A 24,018-nucleotide genomic window follows, 5' to 3' on the forward strand; every position below is an offset into this window, starting at 1 on the left:
TGACAGATGGACAGCTCACCCCAGTTCCCAGGAGGACCGGCGATCCAGCACAGAGTGAGCGTGCTGAGCGCTGTGTGTGCCGGGAGCACGGAGCCCTGCGCTGCGCTGCCCGTTAACACAACCTCCCGACCTGGACCAGCCCCACCAGGGGGCTCTGCCTCTCGGGGGAGGGCCCCTGGTCACCCACCGTCTGATCCTCGAGGAGCTGGGCAGTGGCCGGCAGTGGACTGCGTCTCCCAGCCGGGCTCTGGCCACCCGTGGACAGGAGGTCTTTGATTCAAGTTGACCGAAGTAGGCGAGGCCCTCAGCCAGCACCCGCGGGCAGCTCGAGAGGCAGACATCGAAGGATCGGCGGGGAGGCACAGGGCCCTCCTCACCACCCGGCCGCAGAGCCCGAGCCAGCACCCACTGGGCCCCGAGCCCTCTCTCGGGCCGAATGGACAGTCGGGGTCGGGTGAGGGCCCTAGGGAAGGGAGCCGCTTCGTCCTCTAACCGGACGGGTGTCTTCGGGCACAAACATTCCTCTCACCGAGGCCCATCTTCCCACCTGGAAGGTGGAGGCACTGGCCCCTGGCCTGGCTGCTGCCCAGGACGGTCGGGGCATCAGTCGGGATGTGGTTAGGGGTTGCGTTTGCCACACTGGTTATGGGGACAGCTGCGCCTGGCTCTGTGGCTGCGCTAGACAGGTTACCCGCCTCCCTTAGGACTCGCCAGGTCCCTATGCACAGCCACTTCCCGAGGTCACCAAGAGGAAGCAGCTGCACAAGTGGGTTTCACGGGCCAGGATCACCGTGTGCACCAGCATCAGGCAGAGGGGCGGGAGGCGGGCTCCACCCACACATCTGAGGCCACATATCTGCAAGTCGCACTCACACCTGCGGGCCGGGGGAGTGGGGGTCTTCGGTCTCATTTTCAGAAGAGGAATCAGGGACGGCAAGTGGTTTGCCTGAAGCCACACAGCTGGAAAGTGGCGGTGACCAGCCAAGCCCGTGCGTGTGGGACCCGAAGCCCAGTGTCTGGCCCGGGCTCCGGGGCCACTGACAAGCAGTGCTGGGCAGCATGGTTTCAGATAGCACTGGTCTCTGGCAGGGACCTAGGAACCTTGGCACACGCCTGAGCAGGGGGACCAAGGGTGTGGGCCTCACGCCACCAACATGCCTCCAGCCTGTGGTCCCAGCAGGCGGTGGCCCCACTGCTGACGGCAGCAGAAATCTGAGCCGGGGAAAGTTCTGGAGAAGTTTGTGAACCTCCTGGAGAGCCAGGCCGGGGTGAGGCCGAGCTAGACGCAGATGGGGACCCAGCCCAGGATGGGCCACACTGTGGCCACGGGGGGCAGCTCGAGGGCGATGGTCCAGGGGCTCTCTGCCCTGGTCTGGTCACCGCACCAGCCCAAGGCCTGGAGGGATGGGCCAGAGCTGGCGAGGGGCGGTGACGGTTTTCTGGGCACTGCTGTCTGTGCAGGAGGAGGACCACCCGGGGGACCAGCCCACGTCCAGCCTGAGCGGCCACCACGGCTGTGCAGCCCGGAGTGTCCCAACCTCTCTGAACCTCCTGGCTGGCCTGGCAGGGTCCAGCGAGGGGACCTGAGGAAGCTCAGCGTTAACCATTCTTTGGGGCGTGCGCGCCTGTTCCCCAACGTCTGCGTGTCACCGTGCTGCTCAGAGTCCCTGGAGGGGGCCGGGGCGGAGCTGCCTTCTCCCCCGCCCTGAGCGCTTCTGGGCAGCTTCTGGGTCTTGCTCAAGCACCGGCTCCCTCCCGCCACTGCAGGCCTCCACCAGCTGACCAGCCCACGGTACAAGTTCAACTTCATCGCCGACGTGGTGGAGAAGATCGCGCCGGCCGTGGTCCACATAGAGCTCTTCCTGAGGTGCGTGCGGCCCCTCCCCGCCCCTCCCAGGCGTCCCTCTGCCTGCTGGGGCCCGAACTGGACCCGGCTCTATTGCCGGGGGTAGTGGACACTCGAGCGGGCGTGGTGCCAGCGGCCCTCCCTCGGGCGCCCGGCTGCTGCGTGCCCATGGGGAGGACATCGCCGGTCTCGCTCTGATCTCCCCACCAGGGACGCGGGAAGCAGCCCTCACCGCACGGGCCGTCGGTGCTGAGCGGGCGTGCAGTGGGTGGTCACCGTGGTCCTTCATTCATTCACGCGACTCCGTGCCTACGTTCCAGGGGGGCCGTGTGGCACGGCCCAGATAAATAACCGCGGTCCCCAGCCCCAGCACAGGGCCCCCCGCTCGCTGGGCACCAGGCTTGTCCAGCGGGAGCCCTTGTCACTGGGCATCGCTGCCCCTCATCTCAGGGACAAATGTCATGATTCCAGCCCCATCGGAATAGTGACGCGTGTGACACCTCCTGAGTGCCCTGTGCCTTGGTGGCTGCTTTGCCTGCACTTCTCAGCACTGGCGGACGTTCACCTCTTAGATGAGCGAGCCGGCGCCCATGGGACTCACCCCCGAGAGCCAGGCCCGGGCCACCCCTCAGGGCTGGCTGACAGTGCGGGTGCTCCCTGCACCCCGGGGCGCTGCTGCTGCCTTGCCGTCGGCATCTTCCCGTGACCCCAGAGGGTAGGCCGCCTTGTTCCCATTTCCTGGGGAGGAAGCAGAGGCCTGGATGCCCCAGGCTCACAGAGCTGCCCAGGGCCGAGGCGGGCTGTGACCTCAGGTCTCGGTCCTCAGGTCCGAGTCCTCTGCAACACGCTGACCCCTCACTTCCCGTGGGCCCCAGACCCCGAGACACGTCATTGAGGAAATTACCGCTGGACATGCTAAGTGGCACTTGCACTAAGTCCGTGATCTTACAGGTGGCTTAGACAGGGCAGCGTCTCTCCAGGAGGCCCCGGGCACTGGGCCCTGAGCTAGCTAATTGCTGACTACAGCCCAGTCCACGTCAGCCTCGGAGGCTGATGTCCGCGGGGGCGGGCAGGCGAGGCCCAGGTGGATGGGCCCCAGACACAGACGAGACAGAGGGTCATAGAGCAGGCGAGCCTCTGCTGTGACTCCGGGCCGCCTCGGGCCCCGTCCACAGACAAGCACCGCGTATGTCCAGCCGGGCAGGCTCCGGGGGCAGGCACTCCCAGAGGCACTCAGGTGTGGCCCCTTACCGGGGTGCACATGGAGCTGGGTGGACACATGCTGTGGTCACCCCTACCCTGCCCTTTGCCTGCCCCATCCAGGGAAGTGTTTCGTGTCTCTGGGACTCAGTTTCCCCACCTGTGAACTGGAGACCTGCCTCCCTTGTAGGGTACCTACCATGAACATTAAATGGCTTTGTCTCGGGCTCAGGGGGAGCGCTCGGTGACGTTAGCCGTCGTCCTGTCCAGCCCAGACACTCACGTCCCTGAGGACGCCCCTCCCTCCCTGCCCTGAAGCCTGTCTTTGCTGCTTGTCTCTGCAGAACACCCTCGGGTACCAGGTCCCTGCTCCCGCCAGGCCCCCACTGGGGTCGCAGAGGCCACCCACCCACCCTGCAGAGGGCCGGGCACGAACACTGTCAGTGAATGCCGACCTTGGGCCCGTGCCAGCTGCGTGGCCGTTTGGCCTCCTGTTACAGAGGCAGACGCTGAGGCCGGGCATCGCGTGGTGTCTCTGAGCCCCGTCCTGCCACGTCTGGTGCTCCTCGTCCCCTGTGTCCTCAGAAGCATAGTGCCTGGTGTGGAAGTCGCTGAGCAGAGCCTGCCGCCAGCACACCTCCTCACACCATTTGGGGCTTCCAGCAGCTGGCTGGAGGGCGGGGCCGGGGGTGGGTGGGAGCCGGGCCCCTGCTCAGCCTCTCTCTGCAGAGTCAGACACTGGGAAACTAACATTCCCTGAGGACCTGCTCCTGACGGTCCGGCGAATGCCATATGCACATTAGTGCAGTGCTCATCTGCCCACCGCAGCCCTGTCCGTGGAGTGATTACCTGCCTCCAGGTGCTTTAGGCACCAGGCATCGGCTCAGCGGAGTAGGTGGTGTTGTCCCATTTCCTGGGGGGACTGGGTCTCAGAGAGGTTAAACCACCCGCTCTTAGTCAGCAGATAATGAGTGGGGGCCGGGCTTGAGATTCAGATCCTGGGCTGTCTGGCTCCAGTGCTGGTCCAGTGGCTGCTGTGTCACCACAGGCCTAATGTGATGGCCTCATGTCTCATCCGGCAAATTGCAAGTCAGAGATTATTGTCCCCTTTTTATGGCTGTGAAATGGGTCAGACTTAGTGACCTGGCCAACGCCATGGCCAGTAAGTGGCTGAACCAGGATTTGAACTTGGGTATGGGGGACCCCACATTCTTGTTCTTTCCCCCAACAGGGGCTCGGCCTTCCTGTTACAGTGCCAGACGCTGAGGCCAGGCATGGCCTGGTGTCTCGGTCCCTGACCCCCTGAACGCCCCTGTGCCCACTCCCTGCAGACACCCGCTGTTCGGCCGAAACGTGCCCCTCTCCAGCGGCTCAGGCTTTGTCATGTCAGAGGCCGGCCTTATCGTCACCAACGCCCACGTGGTGTCCAGCACCAACACTGTCTCGGGCCGGCATCAGCTCAAGGTGCAGCTACAGAATGGGGACACCTACGAGGCCACCATCAAAGACATCGATAAGAAGTCGGACATTGCCACCGTCAAGATACACCCCAAAGTGAGTGGGGGTGTGGGCGATGGGGCAGAGGCGCCTTTCCAGACTCAGAGCTCGGAGACACCCCGACCTGACCTTCTCAGGGACAGGTAGAGGGACCGAGGCCCGGAGGACTGGCCGTTTGTCCCGTCACAGGTCGAGGCAGAGAGAAACCAGGGTCTCCGACACCCACCCATCGCGTTCCCCCTGCCAGGCGCAGGGCGGAGCAGAGCTGCCGCCCGCGGGCCATGGACGGTGCGGCTCACAGTCGCTGCCACACGGAGGTCCCCCGAAGCCCAGGGGAACTTCCATCGTCCCTCCCGGCCCACTCCAGGGTCGCAGCTGTCCCGCGGGGGTGATATAGGCCTGTGAGAAGCACGTGGGACATATGGCCTGTCCCTCCACTTCAGTCCCCCAGGTGCTGGGAAAAAAGCCTCCTTAAAGAAAATAAGTCCTTACGTGCCATGGTGGCAGACGGTAGAAAGGGGGGAAGCTCCTGAATGGAAGGAAGAGCAGTGGCCGCGAGGCTGGGTGCCCCTCCAGGGGCCTGGGCGTGACCTGGCTCTGGCCCCACCGAGGCGGACAGCTGACCCTCCGTCCCATGTCCTCCCCCGCCCCTAGAAGAAGCTCCCAGCACTGCTGTTGGGCCACTCGGCTGACCTGCGGCCGGGCGAGTTCGTGGTGGCCATCGGCAGCCCCTTTGCCCTGCAGAACACGGTGACCACGGGCATCGTCAGCACGGCCCAGCGGGACGGCAGGGAGCTGGGCCTGCGCGACTCGGACATGGACTACATCCAGACGGACGCCATCATCAACGTGAGTGCTCAGCGGTCGCTTCCGGGGCTCAGCCCCGGTCCCCAGAGCCCGCCCCAGCGCTCGACACGTCCATTTGCCAGAAAGCTTTTTCCATGAAGCGGAGCCCCCACTCCCATGGCCTCAGGCCTGCCCTGGGGGTTGGAGGCTGCTGACTGGGTGGGGACAGCCCCGCAGCACGTGGCGGCCGAGCCTCCCCCTGGGGCGTCAGCGCAGACCACCCCCCAGTCAGTGCTTCCTAAGTTATCATTCTGGATGGCGCCTTTGCCACAAAGCGCTTTGCCCAGGCGCCCTCGCGCCCGCCTACCCGGGTTTCCCGCGGTTCGGGGGCTCTGCCGCAAACGTCAGTGTTTGTCCAGAGCGGCCCGCCCCGCTGCCCGAGTGGCGGAGACACTGCAGCGAGTCTGAGCGAGCCTGGGGGTCAGGCCCGGTCACCTCGCACTGTCGGCTCGGCCTCTGTGGGCCTCAGCATCCTCATCTGTGACATGGGGTGGTGACGAGGCCTTTCAGGGCCGCTGGGGCGTGAGACTCGGCCGCGCACCTCTGTGCCGCTCGTGGTAGTTGGAAGAAAGAGGTTCGGGCGCGTTCAGGGCACAGCTAACATCACGTTTCCACCCCCGCAGTACGGGAACTCCGGGGGACCGCTGGTGAACCTGGTAAGTGTCCTCCAGAGTGGGGTCTCTGGTTTTCTGGGGCTCTGCCCACATGTCTACTGGGCAGACAGGGCTGGTGAGAGATTCTTGGCGACCCCCGGGTCCTCCCGCCTTGAGAGCCCCAGATGACCAGGCGGGACCAGGCAAACGAAGTGTGCCTCGATCCAAGGCTCTGTCCCCAACGGGGGACCCTGGTGGCTTTGCTAGGATGTCACCCCTGCAATGGGCAGGACGCTGGTCCTGGGGGTGCGTGCCAGGCTGTGGGGAGGAGCCCCCACAGGGATGTGTGGTCCCCACGGCCGATGGCTGGGGGCGGATCCAGTCCACTGCTCCAGCCCGGTCAGGCGGGAGGGCTGAGCGGGGCAGGGATGATGGAGTGAGGGACACTGTGAGCTGCCCCAGCCCCACTCACCCCAGCCCTGCTTCCGGAAAGGAGGGAGACAGGGAGGCCTAATCCCCACGGTTCCTCTCACGTCCCTCTGGGGGTGAGCGCTGCCTGGGGGTGCCCTGGGTCAGTGGGCACGGCTCTGAGGGGCTGCCGGCTGGCTCGCTCCAGCGAGAGAGGCGGAGTCAGGTGGAGGAAAGCGGTGGGCGAGGTGGGGCCCTGGATGTGAACCTGGGAGGGCCCTTTGGGGAGGCTTCTGCGGCCCAGAGCGCCTCAGGCAGGGGCGTGACAGCCGGGCAGGCGCTGGGGCCCTGGACACAGTGCTCTGCAGCCGGGGGCAGTGGCCGCTTGGGCTTCTGCAGCGATGGCTGCTCTGGTCTCTCCACCAGGACGGCGAGGTCATCGGCATCAACACGCTCAAGGTCGCAGCCGGCATCTCCTTCGCCATCCCCTCGGACCGCATCGCACGCTTCCTCACAGAGTTCCAGGACAAGCACGTGAAAGGTAGAGGGCGCCCTCAGGGGCTGCCTGGGGCCGGGGACACTGCAGGGCTCAGGCCTGCGGCCTCCAGCGGGGGCCAGCCTGTCCTTCAGCATGGCGTGCCCTTGGTCACTGCCAGCTGCCCGAGGTCCTGAGATCTTGGAGTAACTCAACCTCAGCCTCTCTCAGATCTTCCACTCTGTTCTCACCTCATGGCACCCTCCCTGCCCCCCTAACCCCCCAATGCTCCTCAGATCCTCGGGGGTAGTCCATTACCTCCCTGCCTGTAGCCAGAGCTCTGCGGGGCTCCCCTTGTCTGGAGCTGCTCTGTGGAGGCGTCGGCGATTTTTTTTCTCCCTTCCGCATCCAGCCCACCACCCATCACCCATCCACTTACCCACCCACCCGCCCACATTTGTCACCCACTATAAATACTTACATCCATCCATCACCCGTCCACCCCATCTGCCGCCCAATCACTTACCCCGTCCATCCATCACCCCACCCCACCCACCGCCCATCCACACCCATCACCGTCCACCCATCCATCCACCCGTCAGCCTACCCTTGTCAATCAGCACGCCTTACCTACTTACCCCACCCATCCACCCATCCACCCATCCACCCCATCCCATCCACCCATCAAGCCCACCCATCCACCCACCCATCTATTTATCCATCCGCTCTTCTTTATTTCCTTCTATTTGCTCATCCTCCGTCCCATCCTCCCTTCCTTCCTGCTTCCTGTCCTTCCTTCCTGTCCATCCCTACGTCCTCCCTCGTTCAGCCCTCTGGCCGTGCAGACTGCCAGGTGGCGTGACCAGGGAAGGAGAGCCCAAACCGTTGTTCCTTGGAAGTCGCCCCTCACAGCCTCCACCTCCCCGCCCCCGCCCACACAGGGGTGTCCACCCCGTCCTGCCCGCTGCTAGGCGGCTGTGACTGTCCATCTGGGAGAGGCTCTGACGAGGCACAGGTGGCTCTCCCCAGCGAGGGCTAAGTCAGTGGTCACGACCAGCTCCAGGGGACGGTCACTCTTCTCCTGACCTCAAGACCTTTCCTGGTGGCCTCTACCTTTCCTTCAGCCCAAGCGAGCCTCTCCTTCCCGCCACTTTGTCTCCACGGCCGCTCCTGGCCAGCCCGGCCTGGGCCCGACTCAGTCCTGGGAAACCTTCAGACTGCGTTCCTGTGTCCTCCTACCTTCCCTCCAGCATTCCACTGAGAGCCCAGTCCAGCCAGGACCGGTGCCGTGAGGAGCTGCTACGGAGGACTCCGTTTGGTTCATCCGTGTCCCTTATGCGAACGTAGCCTGGAGCCAGGGCAGAGCCAGTCTCCCCTCAAGGAGCCGAGGCTTCTGTTGGTCACAGGGACCACCTAACCTCTTGAGCCCTTTTCCCCTTGGCTGCTAGGAGACTCAGAGCTTGACCCAGGGCTGCTCCTCCCTACCCGTCGTAGCCTAGGTCCCTTCTCGAATAACCAGGCTTTCCCGGTGTCGTTACCTCCTGGTCCGAGGTGCCTTGACTTTGGCTGCCTCCCTGGAAGTCGGTGGGATTGCGCTTTGCTCAGACTGAGCTGCGGGGTGACCGTTGTGCTGGGGCTGGGATGGACAGCGTCCCCTCTCTCCTCGCCTCCCTCCCTCACCTCTCACAGACGAGCACCAGGGCCCGCGGGTCCTGCCCGTGTCGTACAGGGACTGCCCTTGTCAGCACTGACCTCGCTCCAGGCCCCTAGGAGACTGACCTCTTCCCCAGACCCGTCACCTCGCCACGGCCGTGTGCACTGATTCGAGAGCCCGATAAATCTTAGCTGAATGGCCAGGTCTAGGATTTAAAATCCTTCTGAAGTTGACTGGTGTTCACTCTTGCTTTTTTTAAAATAAAAGTATCAAATTATCAAAACCCACACAAACCATCTTTGTATTAGATCAAGGATACGTCAGTTAAGGTTCACGTCTAGTCCCTCTCTGGGCTGGGGTGCAGAGGGGTGCAGAGGCCGCTGACGGCTTTCAGGGAAAGAGCAACCACCGTGCTGGTTTCGGGGGCCAAAGCGTTGCCTCAGCCCGGCCCCAGGAGCGTACCCCACGGAAGTGTTTGAGTTAACGGAGGTGGGCGGTGAGGGGTGTCTGCCCCTCCGTGAGCCTTGGGAGACGGCACCTCAGCCGCCATGCAAGTCCTCACGTGTCTTGGGGGTGACCGCTGTGATCTGAGAGCCGAGGGAGAGCCGCGGGGAGGCTCTGGGGGGTCACCGGGAAGAAGGGGCCAGAATGCACATTCCAGGTGTCAAGGTCACACGTGCCAGAGTCCCAAACGCGTGCGGAGTGCAGGTGGCAGCAGAGGAGGCAGGAGTGGGGGTTCTCACTGGGCGCTCTGCCTGCCTCTGTCCCCGTCCCTTCCCCTTCTCCGAGGTGCCAGAGGGTTCAGTGTCCTTGACACCCTGGTGCGGCCTGCGGTCCTTCCCAGCCCCGCATCTCAGCTTCCTCATCTGCAAAGCGGGTCTGGGACGTTCTGAACTTTGAGCCAGCAGGACTCGCTGAGGGCGGGATGTAGGGTGTGAGTGAGGGACGGGGGCTGACGTGACAGAGGCCCCGGCAGCCGGAGCTGAGGGCATCTCCTGGGCCGGGGGCCCGGGGCGGATCGAGGACGAGCCCCGATGCCCCGGAAGCCGTTGCTTCTGGTCTCTGACGGAGGCGGGGTGCACGTCACACACGTCAACCGCTTTAAAGGGTGCCCTTCGCGGCTTCGGTGCCTTCACGGTGCTTGTGGCCGCCTCTCCCTCTGGTTCCAAACTCCAGGCCCCCAGGGCTCCCCAGTATGCAGGACGGCCCGCGGGGACGCTGGTGGTGTAGGCGGCTTTCCACTGACGCTGGTATGAGTCCCCCACCAGCGGAGTCTGGAGAGCTGCGCCCCCACTCCCCCCTCCACCCTGCCCCTGCCTGCTGGCTCAGGTGGGAGGGGCTCCCTACTGAGGACTGTGACTTGTCCCCGGGCTGCATGCCTGCCTGCCGGGGGCACTGCTCACACACAAGCTCGGGGAGCACAGGGTCTTCCTCATTCGAGGCATGACTTTGGGGGACGAGCGGAGCTGACCAGCGGCCCGTACCCAGGTCAGGAGCAGGGCAGAGGGCCGAGGCCTCCCTCTTACTCCGAGGACCTCACCTGGCCTCGTGGGTGCAAATGCCACCTAGAGAGCGAGTCCCCCGGATTGACCTCTCCGGCTGGGCCTCTCGCCAAGCTCTAGACCGGACGTACAACTGCTCATCAGACACCCCTGCTCCCCAAGCACCTGTGTCATTCTGGTCCCCACCCCCGGTAACGTCAGCTCCAACCCTGCAGATTCCCCACCTGCTCTCACCCAGCAGCAGGGGCTCTGCTAGCCTCGGGGTCTGTCCCCGTGCCGGCCCCGTCACCGCCTCGGGCTCCACCACCCAGTCCTGCCACCAGGACTGCTGCCTCCTCTCGGCCCCTCCTGGCGCAGACCCGTGCCCGCCTGAGCACGCCTTTCACATCTCTGCTCCAAACCGGCCAGCCCCACCTCCCCGGGGAGACCCCACAGGCCAGGCCTCCTGCCCTCCCCCGCCTCCATGGGGTGCCGGCCATCAGCCTTCCTGGGCAAAGTGTCTGTTTCAGTATTTTGCCCATTTTACAAATTTAGTTTCTCATGTTAGTATGATTAAGTTTTGAGAGTTCTCTGTACGTCTGGATGGGAGTGTATCAGACAAACAAATGCAAATATTTATCCGACGAATGAACGCAAGTATTTTCTCCTGAGGCGCGTTTTCTCTTTCTCTCAACTGTCTTTAAGGAACAGAAGTTTGGTAAATTCGATCAAGTCTACCCGTTTTTTTGTTTGTTTGTTTGTTTGTTTTTAATGGATCGTGCTCGTGGCTTCGGTGGTGTGTCTAAGAAATCTTTGCTACCTGAAGGTCAGAAGGATTTTCTCCTACGTTTGCTGAGGTTTTACATATAGGACTAGGATGCATTTTGAATTCATTTTTTAAAGTAGTGCGAAGTATGGATTCAAGTTCTTTTTCGTTTTTTCTTTCCCACCTTTGGCCCTTCAGTTGTCCCCAGCACCATCTCTTGAAAAGACCGTTTTTTTCAGCGCCGAATTGCCTTTGCAGGTGTCGTCGAGAAAAAAATGAGCACGCTTTGTTCCTCTTGTCCGTCCGTCTGCCTCTGTGTCCACACTGTGCCGACGACTGTCGCTGGAGGGCAAGTCGTGTGTCAGGCGCCGGCCGCCTTCCAATTTTGTGCTTCCTCTTCGAAGCTGTTTTGGTTCTAGATCCTTTGCATTTCCACACGAATTTTAGGATCAGCTTGTTAATTCCCACCCCAAAACCCCTGCGGGTATTTTCGTGGAGGTCGTGTTGAATCTCGAGTCCGGGTGGGGGAAATCGTCACTTCGATGACACTGAGTCCTCTGACCCGCGGACACGGGGCATCTCCCCATCACTTACGCCTTTGTGAGTTTCTCTCGGTGGCATTTTCTAGTCCTCGATGGTCTAGAAAGGTCTTACGCGTCTTTCATCAGATTTATTCCCAAGTAGTTCATCATTTCGATGCTATAATAATTGGTGTATTTAAATTTTTTCCGTTTCTGATTGTTACTAGAACACACAAATAAAATCGGTTTTGTATATTGATCATAAAAGATTTCGCGACCTCGATAACTCATCAGCTCCAGTATATTTCCGTGGATTCCATTCACGTTTCTCCACAGACTATGCCGTCTGGGAATAAAGACAGTTTTGCTTCTTCCCGTCCAGTCTGAAAGCCTCGTTTTCATCGCGTGGCTAGACCTTCCCACTGCTCACTGAGACATGGTGACGTCCTTGCCCCATCCCTGGTCTTGGGGAGACACCGCCAGTGCTTCACCATTAAGTATGACATTCATAAAGGTTTTGCTCAGACGTCCTTCATCAGGTTGAAAGGTTCCCTTTGACGTCTCGTTTTTGTCAGGAAGAGATGCTGGATCTTGCCAGATGCTTTTCCAGCATTTGGGGGGATGACGGGTTTCCTTTCTGGTCCGGCCTTGGTTGCCTTCTGAGTGTTAAGCCGCCCTCGCCTTCCTGGGATGAACCTCGCTCACACGCGATTTCGTCTCCGTTCTGTTTGTCACTGAATTTGATCCACTGAAGACGTTTAAAGATTTTCTGCGACTACCTGCACCAGGGGCGCCGGCCTCGTTTTCTTGGCTGGTCTTGGCGTCGGGAGTTTAGGAAAAGCTCTCCTCCTGCATCTGCTCAGCTAGGACACCCCTCGGCTTCCTGCACTTCCGGTCACCAAATGCGTGGGGTTTCCCCACACCACGCTGGTGCCCGACGACTGAACTCCATCCCGACACCGTCTACTGTGCCCCTCCACGGGACCCACCCTCCCCGAGGTCACCGACCAGGAAGCTCTCGGAACCCAACTTGGCTTTTTACGGAGGCCTCATTACATAGGCCCGCTCGGTTGCATCATGACCCTGGGCGATTATTTCAAACTCCAGTCCCTCCCCTCCCCAGAAGTCGGGGGCGGGACTGCATCCCGGGTCGGTTCCCCTGGCAACCAGCCCCATCCTTCGGGGCTTCCTAAAAGTCACCTCGTGAACATAAACCCAGCTGTGGGTCAAAGGGGCTTCTTCAGAGGAACGGGGACCCGTTTCTCCTTTGCAGTTCTGGAGCTATTTCAGGAACTGGGAGCGAAAGATGCCCCGATGGCTCCTGTAGTCACGAAGGTTCTAGGAGCTCCGTGCCGGGGACCGTGGACAAAGACCGACATGGATGCTCCTTATTACGAATCACAGCGTCACAGCGGTGTTGCCTCTTTTCAGGTCCCTGGAGGAGTTCGTGATATTATTTTCCCCTAATATTTGGCGGAATTTGCCTGTGAGCCCATCTGGACCTGACTTTTCTTCGCGGGAAGATTTTAAACTAGAATTTCAATTTCTTTAATAGATCCAGGGCTGGTCAGGTTTACCTATTTCTTCTCGCGTGAGATTTGGTAGCGTGGAAATTTCCAGGGATTCGCCCGTTTGATCTAAGTTGTCGAATCCGTTGGCATCGAGTCACTCGTCATGGTCTCGTATTGTCATCTTAATGCCTGTAGACTCTGTAGCAATGTCACCTTTCTCATTCCCGGTATTGATCACTGTGTCTCTCTTTTTTTCCTGATCATTTTGGCTAAAAGCATATCAATTTTATCGATCTCAAAGAATCAGCTTTCCGTTTCCATTCATCGTCTCTGTCGTGTCTGTTTTCCGTTTCGCTGATTTCCGCCCTTTCTTATCTCCCTCCTTCTGCTTATTTCGGGTGTCGCTCGCTCTTCCTTTTCCAGCCGTTAAGGCGAAAGCTGAGGTCCCTGCTCGAGGCTGCTTTTCTGACGTCGGCACTCGAGGACCATGGTTCCCCAAAAGTGTCGCTTTACCTACGTCCACAGATTTTAACACGTTGTATTTTCGTTTTCACTGAGTTTAAAATACTTGCTCATTTCTCTTCTGAGATCTTCTTCGAAGGTGGGTTATTTAGCGTGTTATTTAGTTTCTAAACGATTGAGAATCTCGTGGATCCCTTTCTACCTCTGATTTCGCTCCGCAGAAAGCGTACCTTCACGATAGGAAATTTTAAAAGGTACGGAGACTTGTTTTATGGTTCCGAATATGTAAATGTGATTTGTGGGTCTAGGACACCAGCTAAGTCACAGGCTAGAACAGCTGGGCGGGGGAGAGAGGTGTCCCCTTGGAGGAGTGTGTGTATAACGCTGCAGCCAGAGGTCCTGGCACACCGGTAGTGCTCGTGGGACATTGTGGACTAATATTGTTATTTATGGAGAGGCAGGGGGAGGTGACGTGTTCATTTCTAGCAAAGCCCGTTCAGGGAACCTGCAGGATGGAGAGGAGAGCCCGCTGGCCACTGGGGTTGGGCATGGAGCTCAGGGGTGACAGATGTTGGAGCTGGTGTGGTCGATGGTGTCTGAGGATGAGGGCAGCGTGCAGCCACCAGATGGGGCCAGGACCTCAGAGGGCCTCTGAGCACATGGGGTGGGCTGGCCCCCACAGGACGGGTCCTGCTGCTTTCTGCTCCTGAGGGTGGGTTTCTGCCCCACCGGCCCCTTGTGCTGGTCCTGACCGAGTTCTCTTGTCTGACTGCAGATTGGAAGAAGCGCTTCATCGGCATACGGATGAGGACCATCACGCCCAGGTGTGTCTGAAGAATGGGGCCCTCCCCCGCATTAGTGGTTGTCCCTCCCCTCCCCTCGGCCCCGCCTGGTCACCTGCAGGTGCTTCGCGGGCCGCACGCACTCAGGCTTCTGAGCCTTCGCTCGGGCCTGCCTCTCTGCCTGGAATGCCGATGCCTTCGGCCCCCTTGGGACCTCATCGAGGTGCCGCTTCCTCCAGGAAGCCTCCTAGATTCGTTTCCTGTGGCTGCCATAGTAAATTAGTACGCACTTGGCTTTAAACAACAGAAATTCATTCTCTCGCAGTCTGAAAGCTGAGCTGCGCTGCCGCCGAAGGCTCTGGGGGGGATCGTGAGCCTCGCCCAGCTTCGGGTGGCTCCGGGTGCACCTTGGGGTGCACCTGCATCGCTCCAACCTCTGCGTCTGTCTTCCACGGCCTCCTTCTTTCTGCGCGTCTGTGTCCAACCCTCTGTCTTCTTTTTCTAATACAAACATCAGTCACTGGATTTGGGGGCCCCCCTAAGTCATCTAGAGACCCTTAACCAACTGCATCTGCAAAGACCCTGTTGCCAAATGAAGTCGCATTCTGAGGTTCTGGGTGGATGTGAATTTTAGGGGGACACTGTTCTACCTCCACGGGCTGCCCAGGTGGGAGGAGGCACCCCCTCTTAGCAGCCGTAACTGGGCTTCCGTCCCCAGCACTGCGCGGGCCCCACATCCTACCTTGACCGTGAGCCCATTGACCGAGAGCAAGGGACGTGTCCTGCTCATCCCTCTGTTCCGCCCCAGTGTGAGGTCTGCAACGGAGCGTGTGCCCGGAAGGGAGTGGGGCAGAGGAGGGAAGGAGTCGGGGAGAAGGGAAATGCAAAGGGTTCGAAGAAGAAGGAGGTGGCCGTGTCGGGAGCTCTGGGAAGAGCTAAGTCCTGCTCGACCAACTGCGCCTCAAAGCGATGCAGCGACTGTTAACTTACGGATTCAATCTGAGAGCAACTTGTCACCAGACTAGCATGCCAGTTTATCTTTCATGTGCTCTCTTTCTCTCTTTCATCCATCCATCCATCCATCCATCCATCCATCCATCCATCCATCACACCATTTATCCAGTCTTCTGTCTATCCGTTCCATTCATCCCTCCTTCCATCTATCCATTCATCCATTATTCGTTCCTCCCTTCCATTCATCTATCCCTCCGTCTTTTATCCATCCATCCATCACACCACCCGTCTAGTCCTCTGTCCATTCCGCCATTCACCCACTGCTCATCCCTCCTTCCATCTGTCCGTTTTATCTATCATCCTTCACTTCCATCTCCACCTGTCCATCCATCCATCATCCATCAATCCATTATCCATCCAAATGCATCCATCCATCCATCCATTGTCATCCATCCATCCATCATTATCCATCCATCCAGCCATCATCATCCACGCCATCCCATCATCCATCCATCCATCACCCATCCGTCAACTTCTGCTGTAATAACAACTTTCCTCTCACCTCCTCCCCTTACCTGTCACCACTCCTCTCTACCATAAAACACTGGCAGGTCACCTTCACCAAGGTTTCTCTTGAGGAGCCCACGTTGAGTTGGGGACACAGACAAGAATGAGTGACAACTCCGAAGGGTCGGTGGCCGGACAAGGCAGTGTGGGAGCCCAGAGGAGCCTCCCTGTGTGGCCGGGGCAGGGAGGCGAGGAGGCCCAGGAGAAGCCTTGACAGGGGACTGTCTTTTCAGCTTGATGGAGGAGCTAAAGGCCAGCAGCCCAGACTTCCCGGAGGTCAGCAAGGGGATTTACGTGCAAGAGGTTGTTCCCAATTCACCTTCTCAGAGGTAGGTCCCCAGCACCCCCAGAAGAGGCGGGGAGGCCGGGGGCGGTGGTCAGGCATCCTGGGGAGCATCGGGCCTGGGCTGGGGCCACTCCACTCCTTTGAGCTTCCTGGTAAGACGTGACGTGGAAGTGGCCGCTGGATTCAGTCCTGCCCTGTAAGACAGGGGTAGGCTGGAGGGATGAAGTATCTCTTAGAGCATCGGCCATGCCCTTCCACGGCCTAAATGTCCCTTGACTGTCCCCTGTCCTCGGGGAAGACAGAGCAGTGGAGGCCCTGAGCTGAGAAGCATCCGGACTCCCATGAGCTCAGTGGGCCGGCCTGGGTCTCCCTGTTTCCTTGTCGCAAAGCGGACGAGATCAGCCTCCTCTTTCTCCTCCGGGAGGCTTGGCCGCGATCCGGGACCGGGGCAGGGCTGACTGCCGCGGCGCCGTGAGCCGAGACAGACACGCTGCGAGGTTGCCACAGGCTCGCCCGGGCCATCCGGCCCCTCCACGGGCTCTGAGCAAGGCCCTCCCCCATCCGGCCCCTCCACGGGCTCTGAGCAAGTCCCTCACCGCGGACGCCCAGGTCTCCGGTGGCGCCGGCCGCGGGCTGCAGCAGATCAGCGGTTCTAAACTGCCACGCTGAGCGCTGGCGGCGGCCCACACTGCGGTCTGGGCTGCTGTGAGGGGCGAGGGCCGGGCAGGCGGGCCCCCCACCCCACGACCCCTTCCTTCTGTTTTATGCACTGTGCTGCTTCTGGAGGCCGTGCTGGAAGACACGGGCCCCTCACGTCCTTCCGTGATGCACGCATGTGGCACCTGTGCCCGGTCCGCAGCACGCCTGCAGTGAAGTTGTCGAAAGATAGGGTTGTCATCCAACCGGGCTCTGTCCCCGGGGCTGCTGTGCTCGGCGGCATTCAGCAGGGCAGCCACTGAGAGTGGCCACACGCCAGGCCCCCCAGGAGCAGTTTGGGTGAGATCGGGTGACGGTGACTGCCGATGACCGAGGCTGCATCGTCTCCGTCGCTTCTCGCTGCAGCCTGTGGGGACCCCGCTACCGCCCTTACCCCGTTTCACGGGTGGGAACACCGAGGCTTACAGGGGTCACCCCTCCAAGGTCACACGTGCAGGCTGGTGCCACCACCCAGGCAGACACACAACCACTGTGCCACCCTGCTTGTCCTTCTGGGTGGCAGGGAAGGTCACGACACGCCCAGCGAGCTCTGCCTGCTGTGCCAGAGTCTCAGTACCTGCGGTGGCCCTGGGACCAACCTCTGGACCTCGCCGTCATTTGCAAAGCACGCAGGTCTGCAGAAACTGAGGCACGAAGGGGCAGAGTACCCGGCCCGGGCGGCCTGCTCGGTAGGCCTCAGCGGAGTGCGGACCCAGCCGGCCCGCTGGGTGAGAGAGGTGGCCGTCTTCGGCCCTCCCTCCTCCCTCCTCCCTCCTCCTCCCTCCTCCCATCCGGTGCCCAGAGCCTGGTGAGGCTGACTGCCCGGTCCTGCTTCATCCCAGATAAGATGCTAGCCTTAAGCTGCTGCTCTCAAAACCCCGATTGTTCCCCACAGACCCCAGGCACCATGGCGTGTCTTGTGACAGCGTCTCCGTTGGCAGAGGGGGCATCCAAGATGGCGACATCATCGTCAAGGTCAACGGGCGCCCGCTGGCGGACTCGAGCGAGCTGCAGGAGGCCGTGCTGACCGAGTCTCCCCTGCTGCTGGAGGTGCGTCGGGGGAATGACGACCTCCTCTTCAGCATCGCGCCCGAGGTGGTCCTGTGAGGCCGCCGCCTGCCCCGTCGCCGAGCGCCAGAGCCCGCGGCCAAGGACCGCGGCCAGCCGGCGGTTCCCGCGGGAGCCACTGCCCCCCGCGGGGTCAGGACGAGGGACCAAGGTCGGTCCTCAGCAGAGCCAGCGGCCTCCTCCGGCGTCTAGGGACAGAGCCGTGTCTGGGCTTGGCCGGGGGTCCACATCTCAGCCTCGGGAGCGTCGGCTTCTGCATCATGGCGCCCATGGGGGCAGCTCATGGTCCCCTTCTAGGCCACCTTCCAAGTCCTCGGGGTGACGTAAAGTGATTGCAACACTTGAGAAGACTCCTCTGAGGTCCCCGCAGCCACCCTCTCTCCCGCCCTCCCGATGCCTCTGTCTGCGTGCCCCACCCCGCTCCCACCCACCCTCACCCCAGGTCTCAGCTCCCCAGCCTCCCTGGCCCCCTATGCGGAACGACCAAGGCTGTCTGCCCTGCCAGCCTGGTGTCCCTGGAGAGCAGTTCACAGTCAGGTGTGCCGGGCCTGGTCCGGAGCAGGCACCGAGGGATGTCCCCTGGCTGCCCAGCGGAGCCCGACAGCTGGCGGCGAGGTTCCCCTCCCCAGGCGGGAGAGAAGCCGGCAGGGAGCAGTGTGGTCAGCACCCTCAGAAGGCTGCTTGTCCTCCTGCAGGTGACTGTGGGAGGGTGGCAGAGGAAGCTGGGAGCTGCCAGGAGGAGGGGCTGCAAGGACTGAGCCGCTTGGCCCCCTGTGCAGTGTGCACGGGGCGACCGTGTCACGCTGCCCTGGAGCCACGGGAAAGCCTCCTGCTCCCAGTGGGGCCCGCGCCTTTTGGGGTGTATCTTTGAGCTTCGCTGTACAGCCGCCCCCCACGTTGCTTGTACTGTGTCTCTACTGTATGGGATTAAAGTTGGCAAGCACATGGGCCTTAGCCAGCAGGGGCACTTGGGGCACCCACACCCACTGGCCACGGCTTCTCCTGGGACCCAGAGCGAAACCGACACCAGTGGGCAGGGCTGTCACTCAGCCACTCACTCCGGACTTTGTGGTCTCGGGCAAGACACCTCCTCTGTCTCCCCTTGTACAGGGGAGACACCGAGGCCACCGACCCCTTGGCCAGCAGGCAGAACGCTTGGAAAGGGGCCCGGCCGGCACAGTCCCCGCCATGCCGTATGTGCCCGGCGGGTGACGAAGCTTTCCCTGAGTTTGCCCTGTGTCACTCTCACCAAAACCCGCCCAGTGACGGGGACATTAGGTGTGAAATGACGGCTGTGGGGTGGGGTCCAGGGCTGCCAGCGGGGCACCGAGTGTGTGAGCTCGGCGGGGAGGGAGCCCCCGAGATAGCAAGTGGGGGCATCCGGGCCAGGACACTGGAGGCCAGGCCTGGTCTGACCACTGCGTCCAGCAGGATGGAGGCCCCCGGTCCAGTTCCCGCAGAGGGGCCGAGCCTGCCCGCCGCTGGGCTGTGGGCCGCTGTGGGACCACAGCCCACCTTCTCCCTGGGCGGGGGTGGGGGGGGCAGGGCGAACTGCGGAACTTCAAGCTCTGACAGCTGGGATCCAACAGGTCCGGGTTTGAGGTTCCCACCCTGGGGGGCCTCCCAGGAGGTGGCCTCAGCCACGGAGGCCGTGAGAATCTCGCTCGGCACCTCCGAGGGACTCACAGGCGAGCGCTGGAGACAGGCACACCAGGTGCCGGCGGCGCTGGATGTGGCGGGCTGTGCGCACTGTAGCCAGATGGGGAAATGGGGCCAGGGGCACCCGCACCCACGCCCGGGAGAGGACCAGAAAGTGTCGCGAGCAGCTTTCTGATGCGGGCGCCGTGAGCTGCTTCACCGCCCAGGTTTGCGGTCCTCGGCCTGGATGGTCTGTGAACTGAGCGCAACTCACCACACCCAGCCACACGGGGCCGCGCTGGGGGGAGGGACCGGGCACGCAGGGGGCCCTGTAAGGCAGCCTTCCCCGGGGGCCACCGTGCCCGCCGCCCCGTGGCCTGCCTGCCCCAGCGTCCTCTGGGAAAGGCAGAGCCCGGCCGGGAGCCGGTGCAGCCCCGCAGTGAGGCCGCCCACTTCCCAACCCCCACCCCTCCGCTCCTGCCCAGCGTGGGTCACACCCGACAGGGCCTGTGCCACCGCGACGCCCCCACTTTGCCCCTGCTCACTTCCCACCCAGAACAGCCCTAATGCCCGAAGCCCGTCCACCATCCCAGGCCTCTGCCGTCCACACGTGCGGGTCCGCAGAGCACCGTCCTTGCTCCTCCGTCTCTGGCCACCCCGATCGGTGCCCAAAGGCCACATGGCCCCACCCACAAGGAGGGAGCCCCAGGGTGACGAGGGGAGGCGTCCAGAATGAGGCCACTGGCCCGGGCCTGGGCCCAGGAGGAGGGGGGCCCTGGGAGCTGGGCGCGGAGAGTCGGTCAAGCCATGAACTGGCCCAGGGCCAGGCCTCCGAGAGGGACCTGGAGCCAAGATCAAGGTGCCCATCTGGCTCCCAGCCAAAGTGCTCTCAGCGCCGGGTGGGGAGGGGCAGCGAGCCCTCAGTGGCTCCTGCAGGGGCAGCTACCTCGCCACGAAGATCCCACCCTCATCCCGCCCGCTCGCCTCCCGAAGACTCCAGCTCCGCATCCATCACACTGGGGGGCAGGGCTTCGGCATATGGATTCGGGTGCAGGGGACACGATCCAGTCCATAGCATGGAGACTGAGACGGGGAGGGAAGGTAAGCCAACTACGCGATGTGGGAATGAGCCGGTGGCCTCTGGGACAACTGGGGGCGAAGCCCGCTGGAGATGCCCTGAGGAGCGGTGCCACACGAGCTCAGTAGCGCCTTGTGAGGCGCGGGAAGCTGGGATGTTTGTGCACAGCGCCCGCTCTCTCTCAGGCTGGGGCTGCCCTGCGCGAGGCTGCGCTAGTGTCCCCAAGGCTGGCGGGAACTGTCAGGCCGAGGGGCAGAGGGAGGCAGGCAGCAGAGGCGGCTCAGAACGGGCCCTCGCAGCTGCAGGTGACCTCGGGCACGGTGGGGACGTGGGCGGGGCAGCAGCATCCGGCTGCTGGGACCCAGATGGCAGAGGTATGCGGAAGCCCCAGCGCCCACCGGCAAGGGCCAGCTCGTTTCACGCACCCTCTTCGCCCTGAGGCCTGGTGGAGTGGGGGAGCGGGCCGATGTGGGACCACAGGGAGGGGTCAGGCTGAGACCCAGCTCCTCGCTAAAGCCTGGAGAAGGTGCCTGCTTTGCTTCAGGAAGCACCGAATTAACGTCACACAGGAGGCCCCGGACTCAGCATCCGGCCCTGAAGTGCCCCCAAAACATCACACCCTCTCACTCCCTGCCGCCAGCCCCCGAGGGGCCTACCCACCCCCTCTGGCTTCAGGTTGTCTGTGTGTGAAACAGGGCGGTGGGATGTGGGGGTCCCCGTGCCTGGGAGTCAGCGGGCCTGGGCAGTGGTCTCTACCTGCCTCTCCCTGGCCGAGCTCTGCTGGGGCCTCAGCTCTGCCCTTCAGCGTCCAGGGAGGTCAGAGCCCCAGGAGGAGGGTCCCCTCACCCAGTGTGGAGGGCAGCCACTCACCCGCCCCGCTGGCCCTGCCCTCTTGGAAATGGGCTCTGTGCGCTCAAGGCCTCTGTCCCCGCGGCCGCCCGGCCCTGACCGTCCCCCGACCGGGCGGGGCTGGCCTCCCAGCTGCCCCTCCAGCTGTGCTCAGTGAAAAACAACTTTTTCAGAGCCTGCCAGCTGCCACCATTGTGCAATCTTGACGTGACCCCGCACAGCTGGGTTCGCAGCCCACCCCCCACGGCCCGCCCTGGAGCCTGTAAACGGGGCGCTGACACGGCGGTACCTGCAGGAGAAACACCCGTTTCCGCCTTGGGGTCCCTCCATAAACCACTGGGACCCTAAGGACAGAGCCGGGGCAGCATCGCAAGTCCCCATGCCCCAGAAGGCCCATTGATCAGAGATGGAGACAGGCCAGAGAAGAGGACTTGGGGTCACACGCGAGCTCGTGGCTGGCCTCCGGACGCCCAGGGCTGGGCTCTTCCCTTCCCCTCAGGCTGGACTGCAACAGACAGCTGCAGCCACAGCTGTGGCAGGACACAAGTCTACTGCCCAGGGGTGTGAGGCAGGGCCGGGAGGGGAGGTTCCTGTGAGCAGCAGAACTGCGGGTCAGCATGGTCCTTCCGGAGCCCCTCCCTGCGCCCCCTGGGATTCGTGGATCCAGAACACGGTGACCAAAGAGGGAAATGCTGGATGGGTGAGATTTGGGGACAGCTGCAGGGGCGCCTGGCGTTGAGACCCCAGCCGTGAGCAGCGCCTGGGGAGACAGGCTGGGCCAGCCTGCCATACCGTCCCCGGCTCTGAGTCTGTACGCGGTGTCCTGCCCCCGGCCACTGTCCTCCCTGCCACCCCGCAGGCAGCCAGACGCTCATCAGCCCCACTCAGAGCCCCGAAGGCTCCCCTCACCTGGTTCCCACCAGCCATCCCTCCCTGGCTGAAAAACGGCCCCAAAGGTGTCCACATCATAACCCCCAGAAGCTAGACATGTCACCTCCTGTGGCCAAAGGAACCTCGCAGCTGTGATCAGATGACCCTGAGATGGGAGATTACCCTGGACTCTCCCGGTGGCCCCAAGTAACCGCAGGGTCCTCATCAGAGGGAGGCGGGGGCGTCAGAGGAGAGGACGTGGTGACAGAAGCAACAGGTCGGGTGACTTGCGGGAGGGGCTGGTGCATGCAGGGGCTTCTAGAAGCCGAAAAGCTTTATCTTCCGGCAGCTTTATTGTCTGACATTTACACTTAGAGACATGACCCAGCTGGACTGACTTTGCACGTCACGAAGGCGAGGTCACGTTTCCCTTTTCCATCTGGACATCTAACTGTCCCCTGAGCCCTTTAATCAGAAGGCGATGCTTCTGTCCGTCACCAGCCGAGCTCCCCCACCCGTGGGGGGTCTTCCCCAGACACCCGCTGTCCTGTGCTCTGTCCGCTCTGCAGTCTTCAGGATGTCGCTCGACGACATCCTTCATTATTTAGTGGTTTCTCCTGCAAGGGTGCTTAGCCGTTCCCGACTCCGTTTTTCTGCATAGTTTAGAGTAAGTTTATCAAGGTAGTTGGAATGGCACCGACTCCATGTATCTGTCACGAGCGAGGTGACATGTTCCTGACATCCGGGCTTCTCGTACACGAATGTGAGTATTGCCCATTTATCTAAATTTTCATTAACTTCTCCAATAATGTATCCTTTTCTGTGTAGATTTCTTATATTGGATATTATAAATGGTCCCTTTTAAATACTTTTTATTTTCTAACTGTTGCTGATATGCAGACTTTTTTTTTTTTTAATTCCTGCTTATAACGATGATTTTTTTTATACTGGTCTTATCTTCGGCAAACGTCCAAATCCCTTATTACCTCTGACCGTGAATCTACAGCTCACCTTGCGTTTTCTACGTCCTTAGTCACATCGTCTGTAAGTCATGAGTTTTCTTTCTTTCTTTCCGACCCTAATACCATTCACTTCTCTTTCTGGCTTCACTGCACTGGCTGACGACTCTAGTTCAATGTCACGTAGAAGTAACAATGACAGACATCTTTAATCGCGTTCCGGATCTCAAAAAGGAAAGCTTTCAACGTTTCGCCACTAAATACAACATTCGCTGCAGGTTTTTACCAGCTTAAGAAGGTTCCCTTCTTTCCTAGTTTGCTAGGAGTCTCTATTATGCACGGATACTGAATTTTAACAGAAGCTTTTTCTGCTTCTGCTGAAATGATCGAACGATTTCCTCCTTTGTTCTGGGAATGTAGTGAAATCCATTGATATCGAAATATCTTACCGACCTGGCGTTACTGGACCAAACCTACTCTGACTCCGGTGCGTTAGCCTTTTTTAGTATTTTGCTTGCGATTTTGGCGTTCATAAGTGCAGCACGTCTATAATGTTCCTCTTTCTTAATGTCCATGTCGGAGTTCGCGACGAGATTATTCTGACCTCATTTTATGACTCGGGCTGCGTTTACTCTTTTTCTGTCCCCGGGAGACAGAAAATGCAAGATCGGCATTATTTGTCTCTTACACGGCGGTAGGGTTGCTGCCGCCTTCTCCCTCAGGCCTGGCACCGCGGTCGGCCCAGCGGGAAGCTGCCTTTTTTACGAGATTAACGGCACCATGCCTTGGAGTGCATTTTTATGCTGTATTTGGGTAGGAAGCATCGATACGTCGGGTCATCCAAGGGCTGGGCTGTGATCTGGCCTCCGTCCGCAGGAAGCCGCAGCCTCTGCCAACAGTCCATGTCATTCTCGAGCAGAGCCATTTTCTATTTTGGGGTCACGGAGCGGACCTGCTCACAGATGGGATCCAAGTTGGCCACTAGCTTGACAATATGTTTGCGTTTAGAGC

At 61.1% G+C, this 24,018-nt stretch overlaps 1 protein-coding gene across 4 annotated transcripts in view; it reads left to right on the forward strand.

The window, feature by feature from the left end:
- HTRA3 (HtrA serine peptidase 3) overlaps positions 1–18,561 on the forward strand; it is a 28,570-nt gene extending 10,009 nt beyond the window's left edge. Inside the window, exons 2-9 of one of the 4 annotated variants that reach the window (XM_039838033.1) lie at positions 1,768–1,867; positions 4,378–4,600; positions 5,198–5,392; positions 6,013–6,045; positions 6,817–6,931; positions 14,036–14,084; positions 15,797–15,892; positions 17,487–18,561. In XM_039838033.1, coding sequence (XP_039693967.1) covers positions 1,768–1,867; positions 4,378–4,600; positions 5,198–5,392; positions 6,013–6,045; positions 6,817–6,931; positions 14,036–14,084; positions 15,797–15,892; positions 17,487–17,652 — 977 coding nt within the window. In that variant the 3' untranslated portion in view covers positions 17,653–18,561. Of the gene's footprint in view, positions 1–1,767; positions 1,868–4,377; positions 4,601–5,197; positions 5,393–6,012; positions 6,046–6,816; positions 6,932–7,989; positions 8,807–14,035; positions 14,085–15,796; positions 15,893–17,486 lie in introns of those variants that run through there. The other 3 variants (XM_039838032.1, XM_039838034.1, XM_039838035.1) reach the window with 3 other exon arrangements.
- The last annotated feature ends 5,457 nt before the right edge of the window (positions 18,562–24,018 follow it).

Source organism: Pteropus medius, unplaced genomic scaffold (assembly GCF_902729225.1).
Source record: "Pteropus medius unplaced genomic scaffold, Ma_sr-lr_union100, whole genome shotgun sequence".
Taxonomy (NCBI): domain Eukaryota; kingdom Metazoa; phylum Chordata; class Mammalia; order Chiroptera; family Pteropodidae; genus Pteropus; species Pteropus medius.